The 27,673-nt window shown below is 35.5% G+C and overlaps 1 protein-coding gene across 1 annotated transcript in view; it reads right to left on the bottom strand.

Annotated features, from left to right (window-relative positions):
• LOC149580544 (uridine kinase-like protein 4) overlaps window positions 1-27,673 on the bottom strand; it is a 390,089-nt gene that overhangs the window by 204,624 nt on the left and 157,792 nt on the right. Inside the window, exon 7 of the mRNA XM_089791783.1 lies at window positions 24,554-24,650. Within this exon, the coding sequence (XP_089647909.1) occupies window positions 24,554-24,650 (97 nt within the window). The remainder of the gene's footprint in view (window positions 1-24,553; window positions 24,651-27,673) is intronic.

Raw genomic sequence — 27,673 nt, 5'->3', positions numbered from 1 at the left:
GCAAAATTTCAGCATGATGACGTTGCTTGGGCTGCACATTGTTTTGTCTCGACAGAACCTATAAAAGGGCAATGAACATCTCCCTAGGATGATGATCTCTAGAATATTTTGAGTGATCATGACAGAGTTTTTATAGACATTCCTCCTGGTATACCGCCTCATCGAGGGTTTGAACACACTATTGAGTTGGAAGCAGGAGCCAGGCCAATCATAACCACACCCTACCGCCATCCCAAGAAATTCAAAGATGAGATTGAAATGAAAATTAAGCAAGTACTGGAGAAAGGATGGATTCATCCTAGTTCTAGCCTTTTTGCGTCATCAGTGATATTGGTCAAAAAGGATGGCATGATGTGCATGTGTATGGATTATCGTGCATTGAACAAAAAACAATAAAAAATAGATATCCCATTCCAAGGATAGATGAGTGGTTGGATGAATTACATGGCGCGGTCTACTTTTCAAAAATAGATCTTTGTTTTGAATTCCACAAGATCTACATGAGGGAAGAAGACATGGATAAGACAGCTTTTCATTGTCACTACGGGAATTATGCTTTCTTAGTCATGCTGTTTGGATTAATGAATTCACCTACTACATTTCAATCATGCATGAATCGCATCTTCCACAAAGAATTATGTAAGTAATTACTGATTTTTTTGATGATATTTTTATTTATAGCAAGACATGGGAAGAGCACCTGAAGCATTTGGATAAAGTACTAAGGATCATAAAGGATTACTACTTGTTTGCCAAGCAATCCAAATGTGAATTCGGTATGATAGAAATATTGTACCTGGGAAATATTGTCAGTAAATATGGAGTTCAAGTTCATCAAGAGAAGATTCAAGCTATCCTTGATTGGCCTCCCCCAAAATCACTCACGGAATTACGAGAACTTTTTGGACTGTGCAGTTATTACTGAAGGTTTGTTAAAAGATTCTCTCAACTCAGTGCACCCTTAACGGATCTGACAATGAAGGGATCTTTCCAGTGAAATGAAAAGGCACAACTCACTTTTAATAAGTTGAAAGAGGCAATGAGCACTTGTCCCGTACTTGCATTACCTGATTTCACTCAACCGTTCTTTCTGGAGTGCGACACTTCTAGAGAAGGCATTGGCATGGTACTGATACAAGATAGACACCCCATAACTTATGAAAGTAGGAAGGTTACGCAAACAGAATGCTTATATTTCATTTATGACAAAGACATGTCGGCCATCGTACATGTACTAATCAAGTTTCAGCAGTATCTGGTGGGTGCCAAGTTTGTCATTCGTACGAATCACAATAGTTTGAGATATTTTCTGGAGCAATGGAACTTGAACAAGAGGGAACAAAAATGGGTAACATTTAGGCTTTTGATTTTGACATTGAATATGCGAAAGGAAAGAACATTGTGGTTGCAGATGCTTTGTCCTGGAAACCCGCCATCTGCTTACTAACCTAGATTTCAGCTGACTAGAAAGCACATTTGTTAGTAGAATATTCCAAAAACACATTTGCCTGTAAGCTAATGGATGGCAACACCTAGGATGATCAGTACAAAGTGGTGGATGACATCATTTACTATAAGAATCAAATATTTTTAGTGCTAGAATCTAAATTGAAGCAGAAAATCTTGAGGGAGGTGCACGACTCATCCTTGGCAGGACACTCGAGCTTCCTCAAAACTTACAGATGTCTCGAGGATAGGTTTTCATGGAAAAGTCTTAAAGGAGACATATTGCAATATGTAAGAGAGTGTGCGGTCTGCCAACAAAACAAATCCAAACATATTCTACCCGCCGGGTTACTGCAACCTCTGCCAATTCCAGAACAGAAGTGGGAAAGTATCTCAATGGATTTCATTGCTCAACTTCCCGAGGTGAGCAGAAATGATAATATTTGTGTGATGGTTGAAAGACTAAGTATGCACATTTCTTCGCCATCCCCTCAGACTTTTAGGCCACACAGGTAGTCAATCTATTTTTCAGAGAAGTTTTTCAGCTACATGGACTACCCCGAAACATTGTCAGTGATCAAGATGGACGCTTTATCAGTATCTTCTAGAGAAAATTGTTTCGACTAGCAGGGACATAATTGTCACCAAGTACTAGTTACCACCCTCAGAGAGATGGACAAACGAAAATTGTGAATAAGTGGCTAGAAGGTTACCTTCAAAACTAGGTTTTAGCACAACAATAGGCATGGGTCAAATGAATACACCTAGTGGAATATTGTTACAATACCACATACCACATGTACATTGGGATGGCACCATTCAAAGCTCTATACAGTTATGAACCCCTTTCCTTCATCAACACAGTTCTGGGTGACAGTCGTGCACTGAAGGCGAGGGACTGGCTTCAGGAGGAACAGGACATCTTAAGATGCCTGAAGGAGAACTTACAACAGAGACAGAATCAACAGAAGATGTACACTGCTAGACACCAAATAGAGAGGAGTTTTTAAGTAGGAGACTTGGTCTATCTCAGGCTCCAGCCATATCGACAAACCTCATTGAAGGAAAAGGGACAACAACGGAAGCCATGATTTTATGGCCCCTATCGTGTAGTCAGCTGCATCGGTGAAGTTGCCTATGAGCTAGAACTTTCGAAGGGAAGCCGTATTCATAACGTTTTCATGTTTCGTGCTTGAAGAAAGTCGTGGGACAAAACATCATAGTAGCCATAGGCCTTTCATTGCTTAATGAAGAAGGAAAGCTCACATTGGAACCAACCGAGATCATCAAAGTACGTAAGAAGACCCTGTGGAACCACACGGTGAAGGAATATTTGGTACGTTGAAAACATTTGATGTTGGACGACACGACGTGGGAGGGTGAGCACATTCTTTAGCATCCAGCATTGCATTTGCTTAAGGGCAAGCAAAATTTAGGACGGAAGGACTGTAATGTTCTCGTTATAAAATAAATCATTAATCAAACTATTGTTAATGGGCCGAATGATTTGATGTATCTCGGACCCATTTGTCTTCTGTTTCTGTAGTTTGTGTTGCCATCGGCTATCTTTGTACACCCTCAAAAAGTTTTTTCCAACGGGTATTTAAGCATGGCTTGTAAGTATTCATTATGTATTCAATTTGGATTATTTTCTTTGTACTGCGAATTCCAGACGAGATTCTCCGTAGTTTTCCATTTCAAAAGTGAAAGATCTTCCCTACTTGGCTATTTCTGGTTTTGGTAGAATTTAACCCACCCTAATCTATCGCTTGTAATATTTCACTCGAATCTTGCAAATCAGAGCTTCATTCTCGTTGCAAGCTATTTATTATCTGATATATATATTTTGTGTTCTGGTTACTTCAAGTTGGCATGTAATGTTCCCTTTTTTAGCAGGTTCTTGTAGTAGGCTAGGTCAGTTCACCATCACAACCCTCGTGAGCTGGTAGTAGGATTTGAAGGTCTCCGTTATGCAGTTATAGGCTTTCCAATAGCCTATGGTGTGTTTTGGCTCCAATTGAGGGACTTACTATTTATAGGAAGTCAAATTGTTTGTTCCGATGAGCTCAATTGAGTTAGAGGAGTTGGGGATGCTCTCGATTTTTATTTAGAGCTTCTGCTTTCGTCTCCAAGAATCTTGGAGGGAGCATTTATTTATAGTATGTCACCCCATCAGGTTCATTCATCGGTTTTCATCACCAGGATCACTTTGGTGTTGTCAGATTTTGATTCTGATGCTTCTTTAGTTGTTTTCGCAAGACGAGTGAACTATTATTATTATTCATCTAAATAAACTGAGGTTGCTATTTTTGTTAGTGTTGTTTGTTGGTCACCTTAATATCATAGCTCGTTGGAACCAGGACAAAAAGTTTTAAATTATGGGAACAAGAAATAGTGGCCTTGCATGTCAGAATTTTAAGTTATTGTGGAAAAGGTCATTTTCTGGAGTCAAAAGCAATTAATAAATTATATTAATGGCACTTTAATATATTTTAATGTTGATTAGAGTAAGCTTCTTAAGTAGAGTTCTTTTGGGAAACTGGTGCCATTTGGAGATTATAAATATGAGGACATTTGATGAGAAAAGCATCCAATTATTTGTTTATCTCTTTGCTTGTTGTCTTTGTGACAATTTTGAGTCTGTGGTTTTGTGCCCTTGCTAAAGTATTATGGTTAGATTATGAGTTTATCTTGCAATTTGCTGCTGAGGTAAAGAAAATTGTAAGTTCTTCTCTACTATATCTACTAATATTGAGAAGTTGATTGAACAAGTACTGAAGACAGAATTCTAGAGAACAAATTGAAGGCTGAATTATTAATTTTATGCTTCTACGTCCTGGCTAGGAGTTCAATCTAAGTGTTACAAGGTTCTCGTTTCACAATAAGGCAGCAGTTTACAAATTGCAGGGTCATGTTCATCTAAAGAGGGTTTGTGTAACATTTCTGAGGGGTCGTGTTACAATTTTCAAGAGCTTTGTTCAATTTATATGGCCTACGACAAATTATTCGGGCTGCTGCAGATTCACATTGGACTGCAAATTAAAAGTCAAAGTCAATCTATATTTCCAGGTTCTTGGCACTTTAAATATTATTGTTGCTACTATTTGTTTGAAACATTGCTAGTAATGAATTAAAGCTGCTGCAAATCGTTTGTCTTTCATAATTATATAATTGCACAGTTCGTAGGGCAGAATTATGAATTAATGTTGGGATTCATACAAACTTCTTAATATTAAATTGATATGAAATTGTAAGTGCCCAATTGCATTCTCTAGTGTAATTTTGAAAATCAGATTATCAAATTTTCAAAAATAATAGTACAGACTACCAAATGTTTGACAAAATGTTGGACTATTGATTAACAAAGGAAAATTGATGATTGTTACGGATATAGCCAGTTGGGGTTATTACAATGGTATCAGAGCGGTTTCCTGCCATCCTGTGGGTGAGGAAAATATTATTTATTTCTAATCTGTTGTTGTGATTGGAGTGATCAGCACTCTTGTTATTTCCACCTATGGACAGATACATGAGGCCTACTAGTTCGAGGAGCTAGCGGAGTACTAAGGAAGATAGCAGAAAATTAAATGCCTTGAGAGACAGTATGGAGAAACTTAATCTTCATCAACAGAGGTTGGCAGAGAGCCTGTCGAATCCTGAAACGATTGAGAGAGCCACGAGATATATGGTTTCCGCATTTAGAAGGTTGGCAGGAAGGAGGCATTGATTTTTCTCGACAGGTGTCCATGATGTAGATGGACTTTTATTTAGTACAACACCTGCTAGTCCTATCCACAGTGTTGATGATGGACTTATTTTACAGGGACATGTGATTGTCTCAGTAATAGAGGATAGTGGCACTGAGCTTCAACAAGTTGAGGCTCCTAGAGTTGTTGCTGCAGATAGCGTAGAGACAATTGATGCAATTGTTACTACTAATATTTCACACTCTCGACGAGGGGGTTACTATTGGAGATTTGCATGTGAGCTGTCATAGTGTTGCTCTGGTGCAGGAGGCAGTTGCTTCCTCAGGTGGGACCGATGCATGTATGGAGTCACCCAACTTTGATGTTGGTGATTTGGGTGATACAACGGAGTCAGTAGATGTGGTTTCATACTCTAGCATTACTAATTCACAGGTTGACATTGAGTTGTGTGCAGAGTCAGGGGTCAGCAATTGAGCCTTTATTAGGAGATGTGGATGCAGATAGTATGGACACATCTGATGATGCTATGAGTTGCACCGGCTATGATATCCCTTGCCAGGTATCAGCTGATGACTTCGAGGAGGTTTTGGTTGGGTCCATGGATCCGTGTTTACAGGATTTATCCTTTGAGGTGGAAGCTGAGACGTGGGGATATTGATATTGTGAGGGCTTCCATTTCTTCAGATGAGGAGTTGATTGAGGTACATAGTAGTTGTATATCGGATGCAAAGTTGTGCAAGGTCAATAGCACACATGCAGTGAGTGATCTTGTGGTGGACAGTTCTGATTCGGTTTCCTATCAGAGTACAGTTAGTGAGACAGGGAGCTTGCATAGGAGGCAAGGGTTACAGAGGCATCATGTGACTTGTCAACTGAAGGTGAGTAATAATGACATTTCTTCAGCTCTTGAGCATTATGATGCTATTTGTCAAATATTAGCTACATCTGGTTGTGGTGCTTCTATATTAAATGAGCACGGTGATAGTAGTCTTTCCCTAGTAGAAGTTCATACGCTTCAAGAGGCTATTAGGATCTTGAAGTATAGTTACTCTCAATTAGTTGCTGACAAGGATTACCTTTTGCAGTGGGGTAGCACCTATTATGAGACATTGCTAGAGATAGCTGAGCTTACCCAAGAGCTTGAGGTGACTATCAACTCTCTTCAATATACTCAGTTGGCTCTTCAAGAATCACAGTCACAGTTAGATGAGGTTACCATGGAGTTAGAGCGGGTACAGTGGACAGTAGCCCCAGACCCTGTTCAGTTATATATTGTGTTTGGTGGTGATTTTGCTTCCACGTTTGGGGATGATGGACATAATGTGACCGACACATCCGTCTAGCATATGGGTGCAATAGGTACAAAGGAGGTGAGAGCATCAGGGGAGACGAGCTCTCATGATGATTTGCTTCCTTCTACTAGAAGCGGATCTATTTCTTCATTTCATATAGCTGGTACCATTGGACGAATGGTAGTGCCACATTTTCAGAGGGATTAGCTGTGGGTCGCAGGTTGATGCTTCTGCATATAATTTCTAATATACAGAGTCTTTCATGAGTATCTTTTGGAGAGTTCAGATGTACAAGAGGAATCGTACAAAGTGTTTGAGGGTACTCTCATTCAGGGCTCTTCTGTCATTCAGAAGTTGGTGGGAAAGATTGTAGAGACACTATCTACTATGCTTCCCCACATGGATTTTGAGGTTGCATTTGTTGAGAGGATTGCCTAGGATCCTACCCAACCAATAGTTTAGAGTCAGAGATTGGAGCCATCTTTTGATTCTCAGATTAATACTAATGAGCCCTCGACAAAGATTGGGAGTTTTTATTGCCATTACACTCTAAGGAGTACTCATCACTTTTATTTTGACCCACAGGTAGAGGATATGGTTTCACGTTGTTGTGGGTTGGCTCCAGTTTCATACCATCCATTATGGGATGGGTTGTTAGCATCATCTTTAGCACATGGGATTGATAGCTGCAAATTAGACCCCTTGCAGTATCTACAGACCTAGGACAGTTTGGCAAAGGTTGGAGTTGGTTGTAGTGTTTCAGGTATCTATGGTTGTTACCATCGCCACAGTGCAGTTGGGCGTAAGTATCAATTTGATGGGGACTCGGGTGTGGACAGTATTGGTATTTTAGTTGGGTTGAGTTCCAATGAATTGTTGCTTACATCAGCACCTCGGGTCAATTTTCAAATGATTCTGATGTTGATGTTCGTTATTTGGGTGGTGCTATAGAAGTTGTGTACACAACAAGGATAGTACACAATTCTACCTTTGGGATCCAGGTGAATTGTGATGTCCATTTTGCTCTAGAATTGCTTGGGGACAAGCAACTTAGGGAAGGAGTGTAATGTCCCCTTTTTTAACAAGTTCCTGCAATTGGCTAGGTTAGTTCACCATCGCGACCCTCGTGACTTGGTAGTAGGATTTGAGGATCTCAGTTATGTGATTATAGGCTTTCCAATAGCCTATGGTGTCTTTTGGCTCCATTTGAGGGACTTACTATTTATAGTAAGTCAAACTGTTGGTTCCAATGAGCTCAGTTCAGTTAGAGGAGTTGGGTGATGCTCTCAGTTTTTATTTCGAGCTTCCAGTTTGGGCTCCAAGAAAATCATGGAGGGAGCACCTATTTATAGTAAGTCACCCTATTAGGTTTATTCATCGTCTTTCATCATCAAGATCACTTTGGTGTTGTCATATTTTGATTCTGATGCTTCTTCAATTGTTTTCGCAAGACGAGTGAATTATTATTATTATTCATCTAAATATACTGAGGTTGCTATTTTTGTTGGTGTTGTTTGTTGGTCACCTCAGTATCATAGCTTGTTGGAAGTGGGACAAAACGTTTTAAATCATGGGAACAAGAAACAACGGCCTTGCATGTCAGAATTTTAAGTTATGGTGGAAAAAAGGTCATTTTCTGGAGCAAAAAGCAATTAATAAATTATATTAATGACACTTTAATATATTTTAATGTTGTGTAGAGTAAGCTTCTTAAGTGGAGTTCTTTTGGGAAACTAGTGTTATTTGGAGATTATAAATATGAGGACATTTGATGAGAAAAGCATCCGATTATTTGTTTATCTCTTTGCTTGTTGTCTTTGTGACAATTTTGAGTCTATGGTTTTGTGCCCTTGCTAAAGTATAAGGGTTAGATTCTAAGTTTATCTTGTAATTTGCTGCTGAGGTAAAGCAAATTGTGATTGCTTCTCTACTATATCTACTGTTATTGAGAAGTTGATTGAACAAGTGCTGAAGACTGAATTTTGGAGAACGAATTGAAGGCTGAATTATTAATTTTATGCTTCTACGTCTCGGCTGGGAGTTCAATCTGAGTGTTACAAGGTTTTCGTTTCACTATAGGTCAGCAGTTTACCAATTGCAGGGTCATGTTCATCTAAAGAGGGTTTGTGTGACATTTATGAGGGGTCGTGTTACAATTTTCAAGAGCTGCGTTCAATTTATATGGCTTGCGACATATATTATTGGGGCTGCTGTAGATTCACATTGGAGTGCAAATTAAAAGTCAAAGTCAATCTATATTTCCAGGTTCTTGGCATTTTAAATATTATTGTTGCTACTATTTGTTTGAAACATTGTTGGTAATGAATTAAAGCTGCTGCAAATCATTTGTCTTTCATAATTATATAATTGCACAAGTCGTAGGGCAGAATTATGAATTAATGTTGGGATTCATACAAACTTCTTAGTATTAAATTGATCTAAAATTGTAAGTACCCAATTATATTCTCTAGTGTAATTTCAAAAATCAGATTATCAAATTTTCAACAATAACAGTAAAGACTGCCAAATGTTTGACAAAATGTTGGACTATTGATTAGCAAAGAAAAATTGATGATTGTTACAGATATAGCCAGTTGGGGTTATTACATGGCAATATTTGTGTGTTGGTTTCATCTCCCTATGGCATCACAACCATCTTCGTACCTCCCTCCATTGTCCGTACAGCCTTCTATCTCAATCTATACTTCCATCCATTCACATCTCTAACAACTTACTTCATCATTGTCGACCTCTGTTTCCCTCCACCGTATGGCCTTGTTTGTTTACATCTTCCATACTGCACCGTACGGCCCCCCATTGCCCATCTATACAACCTCCCTATATCATCCATGTGGTCTCCCTTGCTAACTGTACGACCCTTTCTAGACTTCGTACGACCATTCCTAAGCACTTACGGCCAGTCCATAGTACCACATAGACATCCTTCCTCTTGCTCCACCGTACATTACAGTATCTTCTCAGGTCCATACCACTACCCAGGCCGCCATATGGCCCTTGCAATCACGCCATCATGTGAGTTTTTCCTGTAGCGGATGGAAGAAAATCTTTCAAATTAGACGTGGGACTCAAGGTCATTACAGTATGGTGGTGATTGCATATAAACATTCGTATTTTCCTCCCCTTCTCTATGAGATATGTAATCCATTGAAACTTGTCAATGTCTTTGAATGCATTATTCAGCGAATGCACTCAAAAGGATGTCCAAGATATATGCTTGTATTTTTTCTGCACCAACATATCTGTTGCTTTACAAATAGGGGCAGCATCAGTAACAACTTGGACCACATGTGTAGCCCCAACCTCCATAATGCCCTCACATAGCTGAGTATTTTGCATTCTTTTCTTGCCCTGAACAGCCTATTGCCTTCAAAAACTAAGGCCCTTTGCTGCATGTTACCATGATATTAAGAGTGGGCGATTTCTAGCATCTATCCACCTACCCATCACAACACTACATCCCATTGTAGCCCACACTCTTTTCATTGGTGTAGTCTGTTCATCTAATTGAGTTTTTTCTTCATTAAGTAGTGCGTAGCTTTTCATATCCAAGTGGTTTATACTTTGTTGGTGCATAATGGATAGGTTGAACCATCTCAGTGTAGAAAGGGGAGAGAGCAACATTAAATGCTATTTCATTTGCATAAAAGAATCGTACAATTGTTGCATCAACAGCATCTCGACCATGCACATCAAACAATCTTCTAATGGGGTTTGAGATGCCAATGTGTGGTCACTTGCGAGCATGTTCCGATGTTACATCTGTAGATGAGACATCTAGATCTAAATCTCTACGTTGCCTCTATATAGGTCCTTTTGTTGAAGCATGAGAGCTTGTTAGAAATTTCCCCTCAGCCCTTTCTTACTCCGTTATAAGATCATATCGTTCCACCTAATTAGTACAAGGCTCAAAACCTACCCCAAATATGTGAAGGAAGTGAACTTTCACTCTCATGTAAGAACCTTTCCATCTCAAAGGAAAAAACTTGGATTTGACCTTGACTAATCCACCTAAACCCTTTAGCCCTGCATCACGATCAACATACTTCCACAAAGGATACAACCCTTCTTTTCCTCCGCTTCACATTCCACATGGAAAAAAAAAATTAAAAATATTAGTCCGCTAGTATCAAACTACTATGCAAATTTTTTGAACTTTAAAAATTAAAAAAAATACATTTTTTATTTTTTGATTCTCTCAAATTCAAATTATTAAAAAAATTAAATTTGAATATTTTATACAAATTTTTAATAATTTTAAATTTTAAATTCATATTTCTGTTGTTTAATGCTTAGTTTGCAACTTAAATGTTTCAGTTTGCAATATTTTATTTTAACTATCTCTATCAACAACTTCCATTTTCTGATTAGATTAAAAAACTCTTTCTTAAAACTCCCTCTGAGTTCCTTCTTGTATCTCGCTCTTACTAGGTAGATTAGGATTTCTCCCTCTTTCTTTTATACTAGATTGATTAGCAGAGTATCTACCTCTGATGCGTGACCTTTCTGGCTCTCTGATAAATGTCTCCCTCTTTGTTCTAACTCGATTATTGATATCTTTCTCCCTCTCTGATCAGCAGATCGGTTTAGGACTTTCTCCCACTTATCTCTTGCATTTGATCAGTAAAACTCTTCTTCTGATGATGACCAATTTAATGTAATCTCCCTCTTTGACAACAATGCCAAAGACCTATACCAAAAATTTTGTCATCTTAAAGAATACAGATATAAGTGTTTACAGTTTCTTCAGTTTCTCCCTCTGTCACCTTGCTTGTGACTGATTTGAATTTTCAGCTCTGTGATTTACAAAGGGCACATTTATTTGGTGCCAAGGTCAAAGGTGATGAGGATAGTGTTGAGAGTTTATCATGACTCACCTATGGTAGGACATCTAGGTTTTTACAAAACCTACCGGTAGATTCATGATCGTTTTTCTTGGAAAGGGCTCAAAGATGAGGTGTTGCAGTATGTTAGAGAGTGTCCTACTTGCCAAATAGAATAAATAGGAGCAGTCTTAACTAGTCGGCTTACTTCAGCCACTTCCGATTCCTAATAGGAAGTGGGCGTGTTTGTCCATGCACTTCATCATAGGACTATTGAGAGCCCAGGGTAGATACTAGAGACTGTATATATGTTGTTGTTGATCAGCTTATGAAATTTTCCCACTTCTTACCGATCACTACTACACAGGGGGCAGATTTACTCTTTTGAGAGGTATTCAAGTTGCATGGCTTATCTCAGAGCATCGTCAGCGACAGGGACAATAGGTTTATGAGTCACTTCTAGCAGGAGTTGTCCAGATTGTGCGGGACAGAGCTCACTCCAAGTACTAGCTACCACCCCCAGATAGATGGTCAGACAGAGATAGTGAACAAATGGGTGGAGGGATACCTCAAGAATTACATAGCAAGGCAAAAGAAGGCTTGGGTTAAATGAATATATCTATGTGAGTATTTTTATAATTCTACTTATCACATATCTATCCAGATGTCACCATTTATGGCATTATATGGATATTAGGCACACCCAGTTTCAAGGATTTATTGCTATCAAATAAAAGAGTGCCCAGTGCTGGAAACTTATTATAGAAGAGCCATGATATTGTAAAAACTCTTAAGGAGAATATCACGAAGGCACAGAATCAACAAAAGTAGTATGCTGATCAAAAGAGGACTGAGTGGACTTTTGAAGTAGGTGATATGGTATATTTGATGTTGCAGCCTTACCACTAGTCCATTCTCAAAAAAAGTGGTGTCGAGAAACTTAAGCCACATTATTATGGACCTTTTAGGGTGATCAGGAGAGTTGGAGAGGTGGCTTACGTGTTGGATTTGCGGGAAGAGAGCATAGTCCATAATGTTTTTCATGTGTCAAGTCTCAAAAAGATGTTAGGACACCAGATTGTTCCTTCTACAGTACTTCCACCCTTGGACAATGAGGGAAAATTGGTTTTAGTACCAGAGGCTATCATTGAGTTCAGGGAGAGGAATTTGATGAGACGCACTATCAGGGAGTACTTGGTGAAGTGGAAAGACCTACCAATAGAGGGCGCCACTTGGGAGAGTGAGGAGATTTTCTAGCATCCTGAATTGAGATTACTTGAGGACAAGCAATTTCAGGAGGGGCGTACTATAATGTCCCCTTCCAGTTGACATTTCTCAATAATTGAAATTAGCCTATTATGTGACTCTCATAGGCTAATATGGTGGTTAGAGGATTTTATTGGGGATTGGCACTTTATGATGGGGCATAATTTCATATTATAATATTATAATAAAGTGCAAATATAAGAATATCTTTTATCCCACATTTGGGAGAAAAGTGAACTCCCACAAGAAAAGAATAAATTAACATGAGAGGTTCTTTTCTTATTATTTGATTATTATCATTTGCATTTGTTGAGTTTTGTGGAGCCAAGGGTTTCTACATATTATCTACTTGATCTTTGAGAACAAAAACTCCCATAGAATTAGCATAACTGAGGTGGTGAGATATCCTTCGAAGGGTTGCAAATTGGATGGGATTCTTCAGTCCTTTCATTTGTGCTTAAATTGGAGAATACATTTCTTGTTGGCTGCTATAGTGCCATGAAGAGTGATGTGAATAGTGCCGTGAATAGTACCCGCACTACAGTACTTGCTTGATTATGATTGCAGTTTCATCTCCTTCATTGGGCGATTTGTACATCAAGTTCTATATTCAATTTGCATTATTTAAATTGATCATTTGGCATTGTAAAGGTGGCTGTAGCTGCATATTTTATATCAGATTTATAATGTCATTTGTACTCAGATTTTAGGGGTTGCAAAGCCAAGAGCCTTGGAATATTATGTTAGGCATTGAATTAGAAAATATCTCACTAAAGGAGTGATAAGTTGCAAGTACATATATTTGATGTAATGTGCATATTTATATCTTTCATGATTGACATAATAGTATGCATGCTAAGTGTTTGACAAAATACCAATTGGTTGTAAGTGCACATTTTTCATTTAGAATTCATATATATGCATTTGAAAAGCCAAAAGAGAATTGCATATGCATTTAGTTTTTTGCTTAGATATAGTAGTAATCAATTATAGGCTTTTAGATTCCCTTTGATATCATTTCAAGGAAGCATAACCAGACTAAAAGTCAGAAAGAATGAGCATAGAAACTGTATTGGAAGTGTTTGACAATATTCCTTGAGCTATAAATCAGCAAGTTGAAGTCTGAATTGTCAAGAGATATTACAATGTACCCCAATCTATACTGGGTACGAGATACGCACTCCAGTCCTCCGTATGTGTACTAGGGATTTGGGTATGCATACCCATGCAAGCTTGGTTATTTGTAAGTGAAAAACCTAAAGAAAGCAAATGAAGTAAGCTTGACAAATTACAACATTATAACAGAGATAGGAGGGCTTCATATTTTGGAAACATATCTAGTCTTGATAGAGAGAGATGAGGGTTTTAAAAGATGAAGCAGGGAGGGAAAACTTATCAGTCCTTAGTTAGAGCTTAATTCCAGCCACCGTCACTCCCACCTAGTATTTATTTTTAATATAACAAATGGATGCACAACTTTCAATCTTCAGCGCTGAATATTTCTTCCCAGCCATCTCCTTCTATTCACAAATATTCCTCTTTATATTCTCTTGTCAGTGCTAAAGGAAAGATTTTTTTTTTTAAACTTCTATAGATGAGGTGAAATCAAATTTTCCCTCGTTCTAGTCTCTCCATGCAGACTCCAAACATCAATATGCCTTCCATTTCCAGTCACCTCTCTGCTTGGCATCATTCTTCCACTCCAAGTTGGACATGTATCACTTCCTCCCTTCGCTGAAATTCTGAAGCATTGTCTTTGCTTGAAATAAATACTTTACCTTTTAGGGTACGATATATGTATCATTTTCACTATTTTTTCTCCGTCACGAGACTTGGAAATTTATTAATACTTTTGTAATATTTGATAAATTTCTTTCTTAATGCTACCATTCCTTAATGTCCCATAGGCTATTTTTGGCCTCGTGGACGTTAAAATTTTATCTATCTATCTATCTTAAGTTCTTTTGTATCATCTTTTAACTATATTAGTAGCTTAGTATTATTTTTACTTATTTTATAATTCTATTTATATATTTATTATTATAATTTTTAAAAGTAATGGACATCTTTGGTCCTCATCGCCTTTATAGATACAGGCTTAATAACAAATGCATCTACTCATCTTTTGAGTTACTATTTATTTGTATACGTTTTACTTTACCAATAGCTGATCTAATATATTTATTACTTTTATATTGTTTATTTTATTTTATATTTTTTAGCTCCATTTTATCTATCTTGTTTAATAATTATATTAAATATTTATATCTTATTTATTAGAAATAACATAATTTAGTTTTAACATTTATTTGTCACCATATAATGGGATATCACGTGAATGTTTGAATAAATTTAACTGAAAAATCTAATCAACACCAAAGTTAATGAAATAATCCCTTGTTCAAAAAAAAAAGAAAATAAATTTTATCTAAAAAATTAAAACAAATCAACTTAACTAAATAAAGAATAACAATGAATTGTAATATGTTAACGTACTTGTCGACCAATGTTTGATACATAAAATTCACAAATGTTGGTATATAGAGGGGTGTGACATATACCTAGCTGCCTAGCCATCATTTGTATCAATACATCCATTGTTGATTATGCTCTTGTACTCCCTGTTCAGCTAATCATTGTCACTGGGCTATTGTATCAAGTAACTGCAAAAATCTCTCTTCTCTTGGATCGCTTGCATTCCTATCGCCTATATTGCCCACATGTTCAGTTTCAACAAACTTTTCCTCCAGATTTCCCTCTTCTTGACTTGGGTGTATTTGGGATCTAGTTCTTCTCAAATTGCAATGATGTCTCAAAGGTTGAACACTTTGATATATTATATCATTGCCTAATTGTTCGTATTACTTACCCAAAAGGATGGCAAGATACAGTGGTCTGATAACACTCAAGTGATCCAGTCAAATCTGTTGTTTCGTTTAATGCTCTAACACTTGAATAATACTAGTGACTGCTGCTTGGATAAATTTTTGGACTGTGTTTGTTTGGTTTAAGTATGCAGTGAATTTGTTTTCAATGCTTATATTGCTTGCACATAAACACACATTTTTACTAGCATTATTTACTCCTAAATTCAATTCATTGTGTCTAAAGAAGAGCCGCTATAGTCTAGAAAGAAACAACAACATTTAAAGATCCTACAACCTGCAATCAAATTCCACCTATACTCGTTGCAATAATTCCTTAGTATTGCACATTGGATTCCATCTCAGATGTGATTCCATGAAGCTCGGACATGACCTCTGGTTCAAGCCAATGACGTTGGACAATTCACTGGTTATTTGATAAACTAATTCAAGGTTTTACGAACTTAGAAATTACCAATTCTCATGTCAAATGAAATCTCTCAAGAACAATTTCACAAATTCAAAATATATGATTGCAGAATTGGACGTGTGATTCAAAACTTTCGTTGCTCTTACAATACAAAGTTGGCAAAATTGATTAAGAGCTTCAACATGAAATTTGAATTCATATATTCGCTTTTGTTTCTCACTTTAAATTATAATATTTTAATAACATTTGTCCCTCCTTACTTGGGCATCCATAATTCGCTCTGTTAGTAATCAATTAATATGTTTTCTCTTGAAATCAGACATTACGTAAGGTAAAATAATAAATAGCAACCAATTTTGAAATATCTAATGCACAATTTAAGTCAGTTGACCCCAAAATAACTTTAGAATATACATTATAATAACTTTATTGTTAATTAAATGACTTAATTAAGGATACGTAATATCCAAAACCACAATACAAAACCTTCAACTAGTGTAATGTCGCCATTTTTAGCAAGTTCCTTCAGTTGGCTTGGTCGGTTCACCATCGCAACCCTCGTGAGCTGACAGTGGGATTTGAGTGTCTCACTTGTGGGGTTATAGGCTTTTCAGTAACCTAAGGTGGGTTTTGGCTCCATTTGAGACTTACTATTTATAGTAAGTCAATCTGTTGGTTCTGATGAGCTCAGTTGAGTTAGAGTTGGATGATGCTCTCAATTTTTATGTTGAGCTTCTGGTTTGCTCCAAGAATCTTAGAGGGAGCAACTATTTATAGTAAGTCACCCTGCCAAGTTTATTCATCGCCTTTCATCATCAACATCACTTTAGTGTTGTCAGATTTTGATTCTCATGCTTTTTCAGTTGTTTTCGCAAGATGGGTGAATTATTATTATTATTCATCTAAATATGTTGAGGTTTCTATTTTTGTTGGTGTTGTTTGTTGGTCACCTTAGTATCATAGCTCGTTGGAACTAGGATGAAAAGTTTTAAATTGTGGGAACAAGAAATAGTGGTCTTGCGTGTCAGAATTTTAAGTTATGGTAAAAAAGGTCATTTTTTGGAGCCAAAAGCAATTAATAAATTATATTAATGAGACTTTATTATATTTTAATGTTGTGTAGAGTTAAGCTTCTTAAGTGGAGTTCTTTTGGGAAACTGGTGTCATTTGGAGATTATAAATATGAGGACATTTGATGAAAAAGCATCCAATTATTTGAATATCTTATCTTTCTTTGTTGTCTTTGTGACACTTCTGAAGTTCTGAAATTTTGTGCCCTTGCTGAAGTATAAGAGTTTGGGATCTACAACTGAAGTATTGTAGATTCAATTCTAAGATTGCTTGGCGAATTGTGTTAAGGTATATGATTTGTCATTTCTCCTACTGTATCAACTATTGCTAAGGAGAAGAATTTTTCTTGCTGCTGGAGGTTGTTGTTTTGGAATTTGTGAGGGGATTCACTGGAATTGTTATATCAAATTGTGTGCTAGTTAATTTGGAATTGGTTGGGCATTAATTTATATCTATAGTTGGGTGTTATTTTCTATCTACACTTTGGGAGCAGAATTTTTCAAATCCGCAGTTGCATTTGTTTGTCGAAGAATTCTTCATTGCTGCTAGTCTTCATTTCAAAGGGTTTCAAGACATGTCTTACCTGTAAGTTCATGGATTGTAACTTCTAATTTTTCTGGGTATTGTTGATTTAGATTATAGGGGATATTTTATCAACTGGGTTGTTGGTATTTTGTAAAAATACTCAATATCTAAGTTGATATTGAAATCTGAAATTTTTCAGCTGTATATTCCCTATGTAATATCTAAATATTTGAGTTTCTATATTGTTGTTTGACGAAATGTCAAAAAACTGAATTATAAAATAATTTGGTGTTTGATGAAGGTATAACCATTTGGTGTTATTATAACTAAACCAATTGACAATTGAGTCAACAACTTGAGCAAACCATAAATTTGGGTGTCTTGCCAAAAAATAGCGACCCTGACTTCTTGAAATAGTCACTTACTTTAAATAGTAAGTGTTCCAATTTGGCTAAAATGACAAGCAACCTTGAACATCACTAACCATGGGACTGAGAGAATAGTCTCTAACTCAGCCAATCAGACCTTCTAATCATAGTTACAAGACTCAGACTCATCACAAACTCGGCAAGCTAGATTCAAGCTTGGACTCAAACTTGGTGTCCAAGCTTGGCAAGGACTTAGGAAATTGAAAACCCAAGAAATTCAAATATTCTTAAGGATTTAAAACTTTTTTTCACCCATCAATCAGTTATTTAACATCAAAGACACAATAATTAAGATATATACAAGCTACTTTGCACAAAAACACAAGTTTACATTGATCACATAAGTATAAATGCTAACATCTAAAGAAAATAAGTTAACTGTTAAACTAGTTACTAAATAACACATTACAAAGTGAAAAGACCAAAAGCGAGGAGAATACTATTGCGGATCTTAACGAAGAACTACACATTGATGAAACTAAAAGACTCAAGAAGAGGAACTTAAAACTAAAAGATCAAATCTAAGAAGATGGTGAAAAGTCTAAGAAGAATGGATTTAAAGAATCAAGCTAAAGAAGCCAAACGCATTGAATATGTTTTGAAAATTCAGCTAAAAGTGAAGATCTTGGAATGTGAGAACCTTGACTTGTAAATTGTTTCCCTAGAAAAGCAGATATAAAAGACTAAAATGCAATAGCCAGATATAAACGATGGAAATGATTTTTAGATTGCAATGATTATTCCTTTATCCAAATGTCGTGAACAATAAGATCATATATAATATTAAATAACCTCATTCATTTTTTTTAATCTAGACGGCTTCAATATGGATGACCAAATAAATGTATTGTATCGATCAAGTATGAGTTGCAATGTCTAAAATCTTCTTAGCAATTCTTATCTTAAGTAGATGATGCTTGCGGATGTTATGATTCTTATCTTGTCCAAAAATCAAACAATATAGGAATGAGTTTTATCGATGAAATGTAAGGAATAGTATTGTTTCTAATATTATCTTTGAAATGTGTAATGAGATTACTATTATGTTGAGAGCATCTCCCATCCCTAATATATTTGTAAAAGAATGTAATTTTTTTGTGTTTTGCATTGGTTGGTTGTAACTTGTGATAGAGTTCTGCTAACAAGAGTCGCCAAGTCAACACAGTCTTTGGACTCTACAAGTCTTGGATCGACTTGTTAGGACTCTACCGAGTTAGTTGGCAAAGCCCAAAAGACTCTACATACCTAACTCACAGAGTCCTACAACTATGCTTCTAACCAACTAAATATCCTACGAAGGCCAGTAATAGGCTAATTCTAAGGTGAGCTAAAACGGGGCCTTTACATATATACATTAAAGCTTATTTCGTAGTCCTTTATTCATAAAAGATTTACAAAATATAGTTTGAAATATACATCCCGCTAAAAAGATCAGGTCTCGCCAGTATTGCATGCCACGTCTTTAGATATTAGGATATTCCTCCCAAAACCCAAATCTGATTTCTTCCTCAAATGATCTTTTTGTCAACTCCTAATGACTTTCAGCCATTAATGAATTTCAGAAAATAGACATCAAATAATTTTGTGTTAAATTCTTTAAGATTTCCACCAAAGGATTATATCAATGCTTCCTCTTCAAACAACCCACGATGGTTGATGCCTACTCAATGATCGATATAATATATATTGGTTCCTATTGTTAGTAATTATTTTGTGCATCAATATTTATCAAGAGGATTTCTAAATTGATGTCATTACTGTTCATTATTGTATATGCCTTCTTCAATCCATTGATCAACATTGCTATTCACTAACTTTATCTCATACAAATTAATATACTGATTTTTATGCTCACAATCTCTTTATTTAGGATATCTGTACCATGTTTTGTTTCTTTAGAATATTCTATTATCACTTATTTTTATTAGAATTTTTATTGTTATTATTGTTACATCCTATCATAAAAGGGGATATCACAACTGTCAAATAATGAATTGCAATGTCCTCATTTTTACCAGCATTGGAGTTTTAGGGATTAGCCTATTATTGTGATCCTCGTAGGCTAATTATTGTGGATAGAGGGTCTTCTGAGGCAGTGGCTTGGCTTGGGAGGGTCTTGTCTTCTCCACAATTCAGTAAGCTACAGGTTGGTCTTTGTTTGGCTTAGATTGGACTTCGTTTGGGCTTAGTTTTGTGTACTAACTATTTCTGGTAAATTGGTGGTAATCAAGATGGACCCTTTCTATTTTTTGAAAGTGCATTTGGTCACATGGAGAAATAATAGGTGTGACTCCTATTTCAAAAGGCATATTTAAATGATGAATATTTTGGGAGATTATATTTTTAGTGGCCAAATTATTAATAATTATTAAATGGCTTATTATAAAGTTATAATTTAACTTTATAATTTCACTTAAGTTGAGAGTTGAGTTATCAGTGAAAAGTGTCATTTATTAATTAGTTAAGCCAAGTCAAGTGAGAGAATCTAAAGAAAGCTTCTAATTAATGTTGTGCGGTGCAGCTTCTTGAGTGAAGTTACATTTTGGCAACAAAAAGGAATTCGAAGGTTATAAATACAAGCCCATTTGTTGAGAAAAGCATGCTTGGATATTTTTTTGCTTTGTTGTCTTTATAGCTTTTCCTGAGTGCTGAATTTTGATGCCCTTGCTGAAGTATAAGGGGTTTTAATTCACAGATGAGGTCTTGTAATTAGTTTTTGAGAATTGTTTTGAATCACTGCTGAAGTATAGTGATTAAATTATGTAATGTCCCCGTTTTTGGCCAGTCTGTGCGATTGATAGAGTTAGCTCATCATTGCGACCCTCGTGAGCTGACAAGGCATTTTGGGGGTCTTAGTTATGGATTTACTATTTTTAGTAAGTCTATTTTTAGTAGTTGCTATTTTTGGCAGTGTAGTGGGTGGCTTGGCAGTTGGTTGTCACCTACGGTTAATCAGGTTATAATTGCATGAGCTCTGATTTATTTATTATTCATTGAGTTGCATTATTATAATAATGTTTATATTATTATAATAATGACTTTAAGAGATATTTTGAAAAAACAAGTTGGAAAGTTTCTAGTGTTGAGTTCTTTTGGGAAACTTCCACGTTTTCTGCAGTAGAGTCTTATGGAAACTTTTGCCAACGAAAGCTTATAAATGAGGGCTCATTTCATTGGGAAAAGCACACTTGAATATTTATATGCTTTTGTTGCCTTAGTGGCTTTTCTGAGTTCTGAAATTTTGTGGCCCTTGCTGAAGTATAAGGGTTTGGTCTTGAGGAAACATCTAATCTACAACTGAGGTATTGTAGATTAATTTCTGAGATTTGTTCTAGTTTGAATTTGAGTCTTCCATTTTTGTACAACTGTTGCTTTGGAAGAAATTTGTTGCTGAGAAGCTAATTAATGCTAGAGGGGTCGGAAACTTCAGTCTGGTAATTTATTATTTGGGCTGGGAGTTGGTGATTGTGTATCTTGTGTATTGGAGATTCTGAGCATAAGGGTTCCAGATTATTGGCAACAATCACCTGGTTACAAGGTGCTATTGAACTCTACAAATCAGGGGTATTAGTCAGAGAATTAGTGCTGAAGATTCCCATAAGTCTGAGCATTATTGGTGAGCATCTTGTCATTTCCTTACTTAGCCATTTGTGGCAGTCATTGCACATCAAAGTCTCTTGTTACTGGGAGTTTATCTGATTGGACATACCAGCACTTATATAAGAAGGAAAGATTGTAATTTATTTCTGCTATACGACTGCCCAGTCCTGTGCATATTGGTGCTGGCATTTCCTCAGAAATCTGGCATCCAACAATCTGTGTTTTGACATACCTCTTGCCTGCAAACCCTAGGCGATTCAAGTCTGCAATTCATCTACTGTTTGCATCAGAATTTGGGCATTTGATTTACCAGTTATCATCAAGTGATTAGGTCAAGTTTTTATTTACTTGCTTAACATCTTGAGCTGGGAGTTTACATCAGCATTTTCCTGTCAGATAAAATTTGCTGTTGGAGTTAGAACTTGTGGCACATGGGCAGGTTTATCGGTGACATTGCATGGTGGTTAGTAAGCAATTTACAGAGGTGTGTAATCTGTCTGGGCGCCTTAGTAATTCCCTACAAATTTGGCATTTTCATTTTTACAATGTCAATACATTTCTCAGGTCTTGCAATTCAATTGTTATTGTTATATTTATTAGATTGTAATCAGAAACATCAATTGCAATTAATCACTATGTTGATATTGAGCTCAGTTGGATTGTGCATGTGAATTTTAATTGAATGAAGGGTTACAACTTTAAATTGTTCACCAGTCAATAGACTTTTGCATATTTCAGCACTACCTTCAGTTGGGAATCTTATTGAAAATCATAAGGAAAAATAACTAGTATTAAGCAAATTCTAAGAAGAGCCTAATTGGTGAAATCAAATGCTTGCTTGCAAAGTGTTTGACAAAATGTCAAACAACTACCTAGCGTAGAAAATTGGTGTGTTTCCAAGCTATAGCCAGCTTAGGGTTACTTACAAATTATATTTTGGGATATTGGTTGAATCTTCTCTACTGTATTCTCTGTGGCTGAGGAGCGATTATTGGTTGGAATAATTCAGTGTCTTCTCTTACTATATTGATTGTGGCTGAGAGGGCAATTCTATCTTGGAGAGTTTGGTAATTTATATCTCTAATTTCTAGTAATTTCTGATTTGGATTTCTCAAGGCTGGACGTGTGTGGTTTTTTTGGTGATAAAATCTTTATGTGATTGCAAGCGGGAATTTTCTGAAGCATACTAAGTTGATGAATAAATTCAGAATTTGTTGTTTCAGATTTAAATGTGCAAATTCACATAGCAGATTTATATACTAGTGCTTGATATTTATTTGAGCAATGTATAAGGCTAAGGTCAAATTAATTTGTGAACAATTGTTGTATTTTCCAATACCATGTTTTGGAATTTTAAATGCCATATATTCAGTGATAATTGAGTTGTCTGCCAAGTGTTTGTTGAAATGTCAAATATTTGAATAAGTAGTATTGCTAGAAGCATAACCGAACAGGGTTATTACATGAATCAACCCTACTGTCCAGATTATGCCTTTGAATGTTCCTACTCTACTATGAGTGGATCAAGTTGGAATGTTAACCAATGGACCCTTTCAATATAAGTAAGAGTGTTCTCTATATGTGTTTGATTTCACCTTATGTTCCAAAACGGAATGGAGGAATAGTGTAGGAACCTTGGCTACTAAAAACATGTTGGGCATGCCTTTATAGAGTCAATGCAACTTGAGGTTTATCATAAAATATCTAGGCACACTTAATGAAATTGTCACATAAATGTACTATATTATTTGTATGAGCACTTTTCTAAGGTCTTCACTATTTAACTTGGTAGAATTAGTCAAAAAAGCACTCATTGGCCCTATCTATCATATAATACTTTATCTAAGCACTCTAGGAGAACTTTTCTGTCATATATACCAGTTAACTTAGACAGCAACAACCAACAATGCCTTGTTGTCACCTTCCCAGTTAAAGTTAATTTAAATAGACAAGGAATTTTGGAGGTGACACTTGAAAGGATTGATAAATATTGAAAGCACTCCTGGATCCTATTAACCATTTACACATTCAAAGTAGCTTGCAAAGCATTCTCCAACAATTTCTTGCCACTTACGCAATGCCAAGAATCACATGATCCATGTTACTATTTCGACCATGTCTTAAACGTTTGGCTAAAACATTTGGTCCTTTCCCCAGGTAATCATCAACTTGGAGAGCTCTTGATCATTGACAACCTTTTCTTATTAGTTAGATCGCTTTTTCTTGGACAACTTTACATCAACCTTAACAACAAAAAACCCTGCAAGAATGGAACAAAACATAAATTCAACCTCAATAAGCACCATAGCATTCAACATTTTATATGTTATACTTTGATAGATGAACATGACAAACACTCAAAAAAGAAATTTTATTAGTTGATTGAAAATATAGAAGAGTCATCAATTGATTAAGAATACGGTTATCCTGAATCCACTTACCAAGTCTTTAATATAATGGCATTCATCTATCAATCTATATCTTCCTTTTCTAGATGATTCATCTTTTTATTTTTAGTATTTAACATTTTACATTAATTAGAAATGCATATACATTGTATGCTATTACTCCTAAATCTATAATATATATAAATATTTTTAATCTTTTCCATCTCCAATATCTTTTTGAAAATTATGTTCTGATACGCATCCCTATCTCACATTTCACTATCAATTCCTACTCAATGGGCATGACATAACCGCTACTTTTCAGATAAATGTAGCAAAATCTAAGTTCACATCTTTGGATAGCAATCCCATCCAAGTCACAAAAGCCTATAAAGTTCAAGAGAACATGTTGTACTACACAATTCCATTGTACTGAATACCACAAAATCCTGACCATGCATCTCTCAAACTTTATAGGCATACATATAATAATTTAAATTACAAAATTTAGTTCTATGCTTTGAAAACTATAAACTGTAACCTTTAGGAACACCATACACCCTTTTCCAAGGAAACAGATAAGCACTTGGATTAACTAAATATTGCTTTTAAAGTTATTTGATCTGCAAAATCAAAGTGATCTATATGTTTCCACAGTACATATAACCAATTAATCATTGGGGGGAAAAGTAAAACCTGTGTCAACAAAGATCTTCATGTTCATTAATTTACAGAGTCGTAGATCATGAAAAACCAGAATTCCCTCTAATATGATAACATCGGATGGATTTACCTGCAGCAAATATGGAGGAAGGTCTGAAATACGGATATTAATTCTGTACAAGTAACATAGAAAGATTATAGAATTGATGTTTTCACATCTACTGATGCAAAATAAACCATATTATAAACACCTTTGCAAGTCACTCTTATCAAAATGCCCATGTAAATCTTTTTATTGTTAAATAATTTCTAATGAACAAAACAATTAAAAGCCAGTTAACACCTAAAAGAACATAAAAGTAGCCAGTTGTCTTCTATTTCTCATTTGTTTAATGCCATTTTGGCCAATTTATTGCTGATGGACCTCCTTAGGAATATCCACAAGGAAACTAAACATAGGTTTAGTATTTGAGTACCTTCCCTAATTCTTTGTTGGGTGAAGATTTCAGATGAGTTGACCGTGGAGTGTAAAAGTAAGGCAGCTGAATCCAGCTGGTTGTGTGTGAAGCTTACCATTGCAACCCTTTTTGCCTAGGCAGAGATCTTAGATGTTTGAACCAAAATAATTGTGTTCCAAGCAGAGATTTCAAGTGACCATGGCAATTGCAGATTTCACTATGGAAATTTTGAGTGATAATGTTGCTACAAATGTGTGCCAATGGTGAAGCAAGTTTTTTACACAGTGTTGCTACTTTTATGATATTTTCAAGAGGAACTTTGTTACAAATTTCAAGGTAGAGATATTAACTTCTTATTTGAGGTTGGGTTGCTAGACAATTATGCTACATTCCAGACCTTAGGCAGAACTACAATGTGGTTCAGCTACCGTAAAAGTGCACCTCAGGCAAATGTGAATAAAACATATTCAATACCCAGCTATATGTTGAGTGGCAGAAATTTTTGGTGATCTAACCATGAAAGGTGCATGCTGAAGATATCTTTCATAGGCAAAAAATAGCAAGACATGTGACTTCCATGACTTAAACCATTTTTCCACTTTCCCATTTTTGCTGATGCTTCTTATAGATACCCTTAAAGATTCCATTTTAAGGCTTTATCCTATTAGTCAATTGATGTTAAATCCTAAAATTTACATCAAGAATAAGTGGGTTGTTTAACAACTCAGATTGTGAGGATCATCTTGTCTTTGGTCTTTCCAACTGATGATTTTTAAGGAGTATGCAATCATGAGAAAGTAGCAAATGATAAAAGCAATGGAGGGAAAGGATAAATAATGAAAGGATCAGCACCATGTAAGAACAGCAATAAGCACATAAGCCTATAAGTAATTTATTCATCATTCATAAGAAGATAGCTGCACTAATTCCTTGGATATGGCCTATGAGATCCACAAGACTTCACAAAAAGTGGACCATCTAGAAGTAACCTTTTCCCTAGCAATTAATTCATAAGTGTCTGCCAAAGGTAGAAGTATAGGTAATCAAGTTAAAAACTAGAACTCCGGCTTCTATGTGACAAAACCATTATGAAGTGGTGATCAGAAGGTGGCAAGCCCTCTTATGACTGGCTAAGTTACAAGGCTTTAAAAACTCATGTGTGCTCACCAATATGTACACAAAATTCATACAAAAAGTCGATATACTTGCTAAGTCATCCTAAGACATCTACTATAATTTTTTCACATTGTTTATTATCCATGATACTGTCACACCTCTTTCACTAATAATATAAGGTAATATGAATACTTATGCTCTCACAATATGACATACATATTTGTCTATTATTATCTCACACCATTTAGGAAGTACAAGAATCCATTTAAGTAAACAATATCAAAGTTTTGAGGAGTTGGGAAATATATATTCAAAGAGTACTCTTCTATGCCTCGTACCTATAACTAGATATCACCATTTTTTATGTACAAAATTTGATATAATACCATATAGCAATTTGATATATAGATGGTTTTCACAACCATCTTTAGAGGTCATCATTTGTTTAATAGAATTATCATTCTTGTTGAATCAAAATGGTCAAGTTCATGAGCTTGTTACTAAAACACAAATATGTCAAGGAGAATCAAAAGATAAGGAAAAAATGGAGTTACATCAAAAATTATAAAGCATTTTTGCAACTAAATTTCTTTTTTTGTGAGTGGGTGATATACTTAAACTAATATTTTTTATAAAGCTTAGGTTTCCATGCCATAACTTTTGAGCAAGGAGAAAACAAAATTGCCTAAAAGTTTTCATCTGGATCCGTTAATAGAAATGCACTATATATCAAACTACATCAAAAACCAAACAAAAAAGGTAAGATAAAATTAGCATATTTATGAGTATTAAACATTATGATAATATTGATGAGATTTGATGGAAGTTACATAAGGAAACTCTTCCTTCTTATTTTATTGTAAGTCAGAAGATGACATTTTTGCAACTATATAAGAAAATCAATATTTCCTGTAAAAGAAAAATCTAAATTTCTTTGGTATAATTCACGTCCTCAAAATGGGTCGCTATTGCCTTATAAACTGAAGGGGAAGCAAACTTAGAAAGGATATCTTACCCATTGCTTTAGTTTTTTTTATAGATCAGTAGTATATGGTTAGTAGTTTGACTATTTTATTTTTGGAAAGAAATGTGGCAAATTATTCTTGCTTATTTTCGTGAAAATATATGTTGATCTCCTTGCCACTAATCATTGGACTATGGTCCAAATTTATGAGGAATAATATATGATCATTGGAAAATGACAAATGCATAATATCATATTTTTTATTCGCAACAAGAATCCATTGTAATTGATTACTATGTTACTGACTATATTGTTGATTGTATTTTAGATTATGCATTCAAAACATATATCGCAGTCATCATGGTGCAGCAGTTTTATAAAAGGCTACTTCTATTGTTCTTTCAATCAACTTGTGAAATACAAAATTTTCTCTTGAAGAAGAAATATGGCTTGAAGATTTATGAAAGTGTTTGAATGGATACATGTAAAAATACCATCTTACCTGAAGTAATTTTAATATTTCTAAAGATATAAAAGAAGATTGAAGATCATGGAAACCTCACTAAAGTAAAAGAATTCCATCTTAAAAGATCTCTCCAGCTCCACCATAAAACC

This window comes from Cupressus sempervirens, chromosome 1, assembly GCF_028749045.1.
Source record: "Cupressus sempervirens isolate cs-2001-9-10 chromosome 1, ASM2874904v1, whole genome shotgun sequence".
In the NCBI taxonomy this organism is placed as follows: domain Eukaryota; kingdom Viridiplantae; phylum Streptophyta; class Pinopsida; order Cupressales; family Cupressaceae; genus Cupressus; species Cupressus sempervirens.
This window is presented reverse-complemented; position numbering and strand designations above follow the sequence as displayed.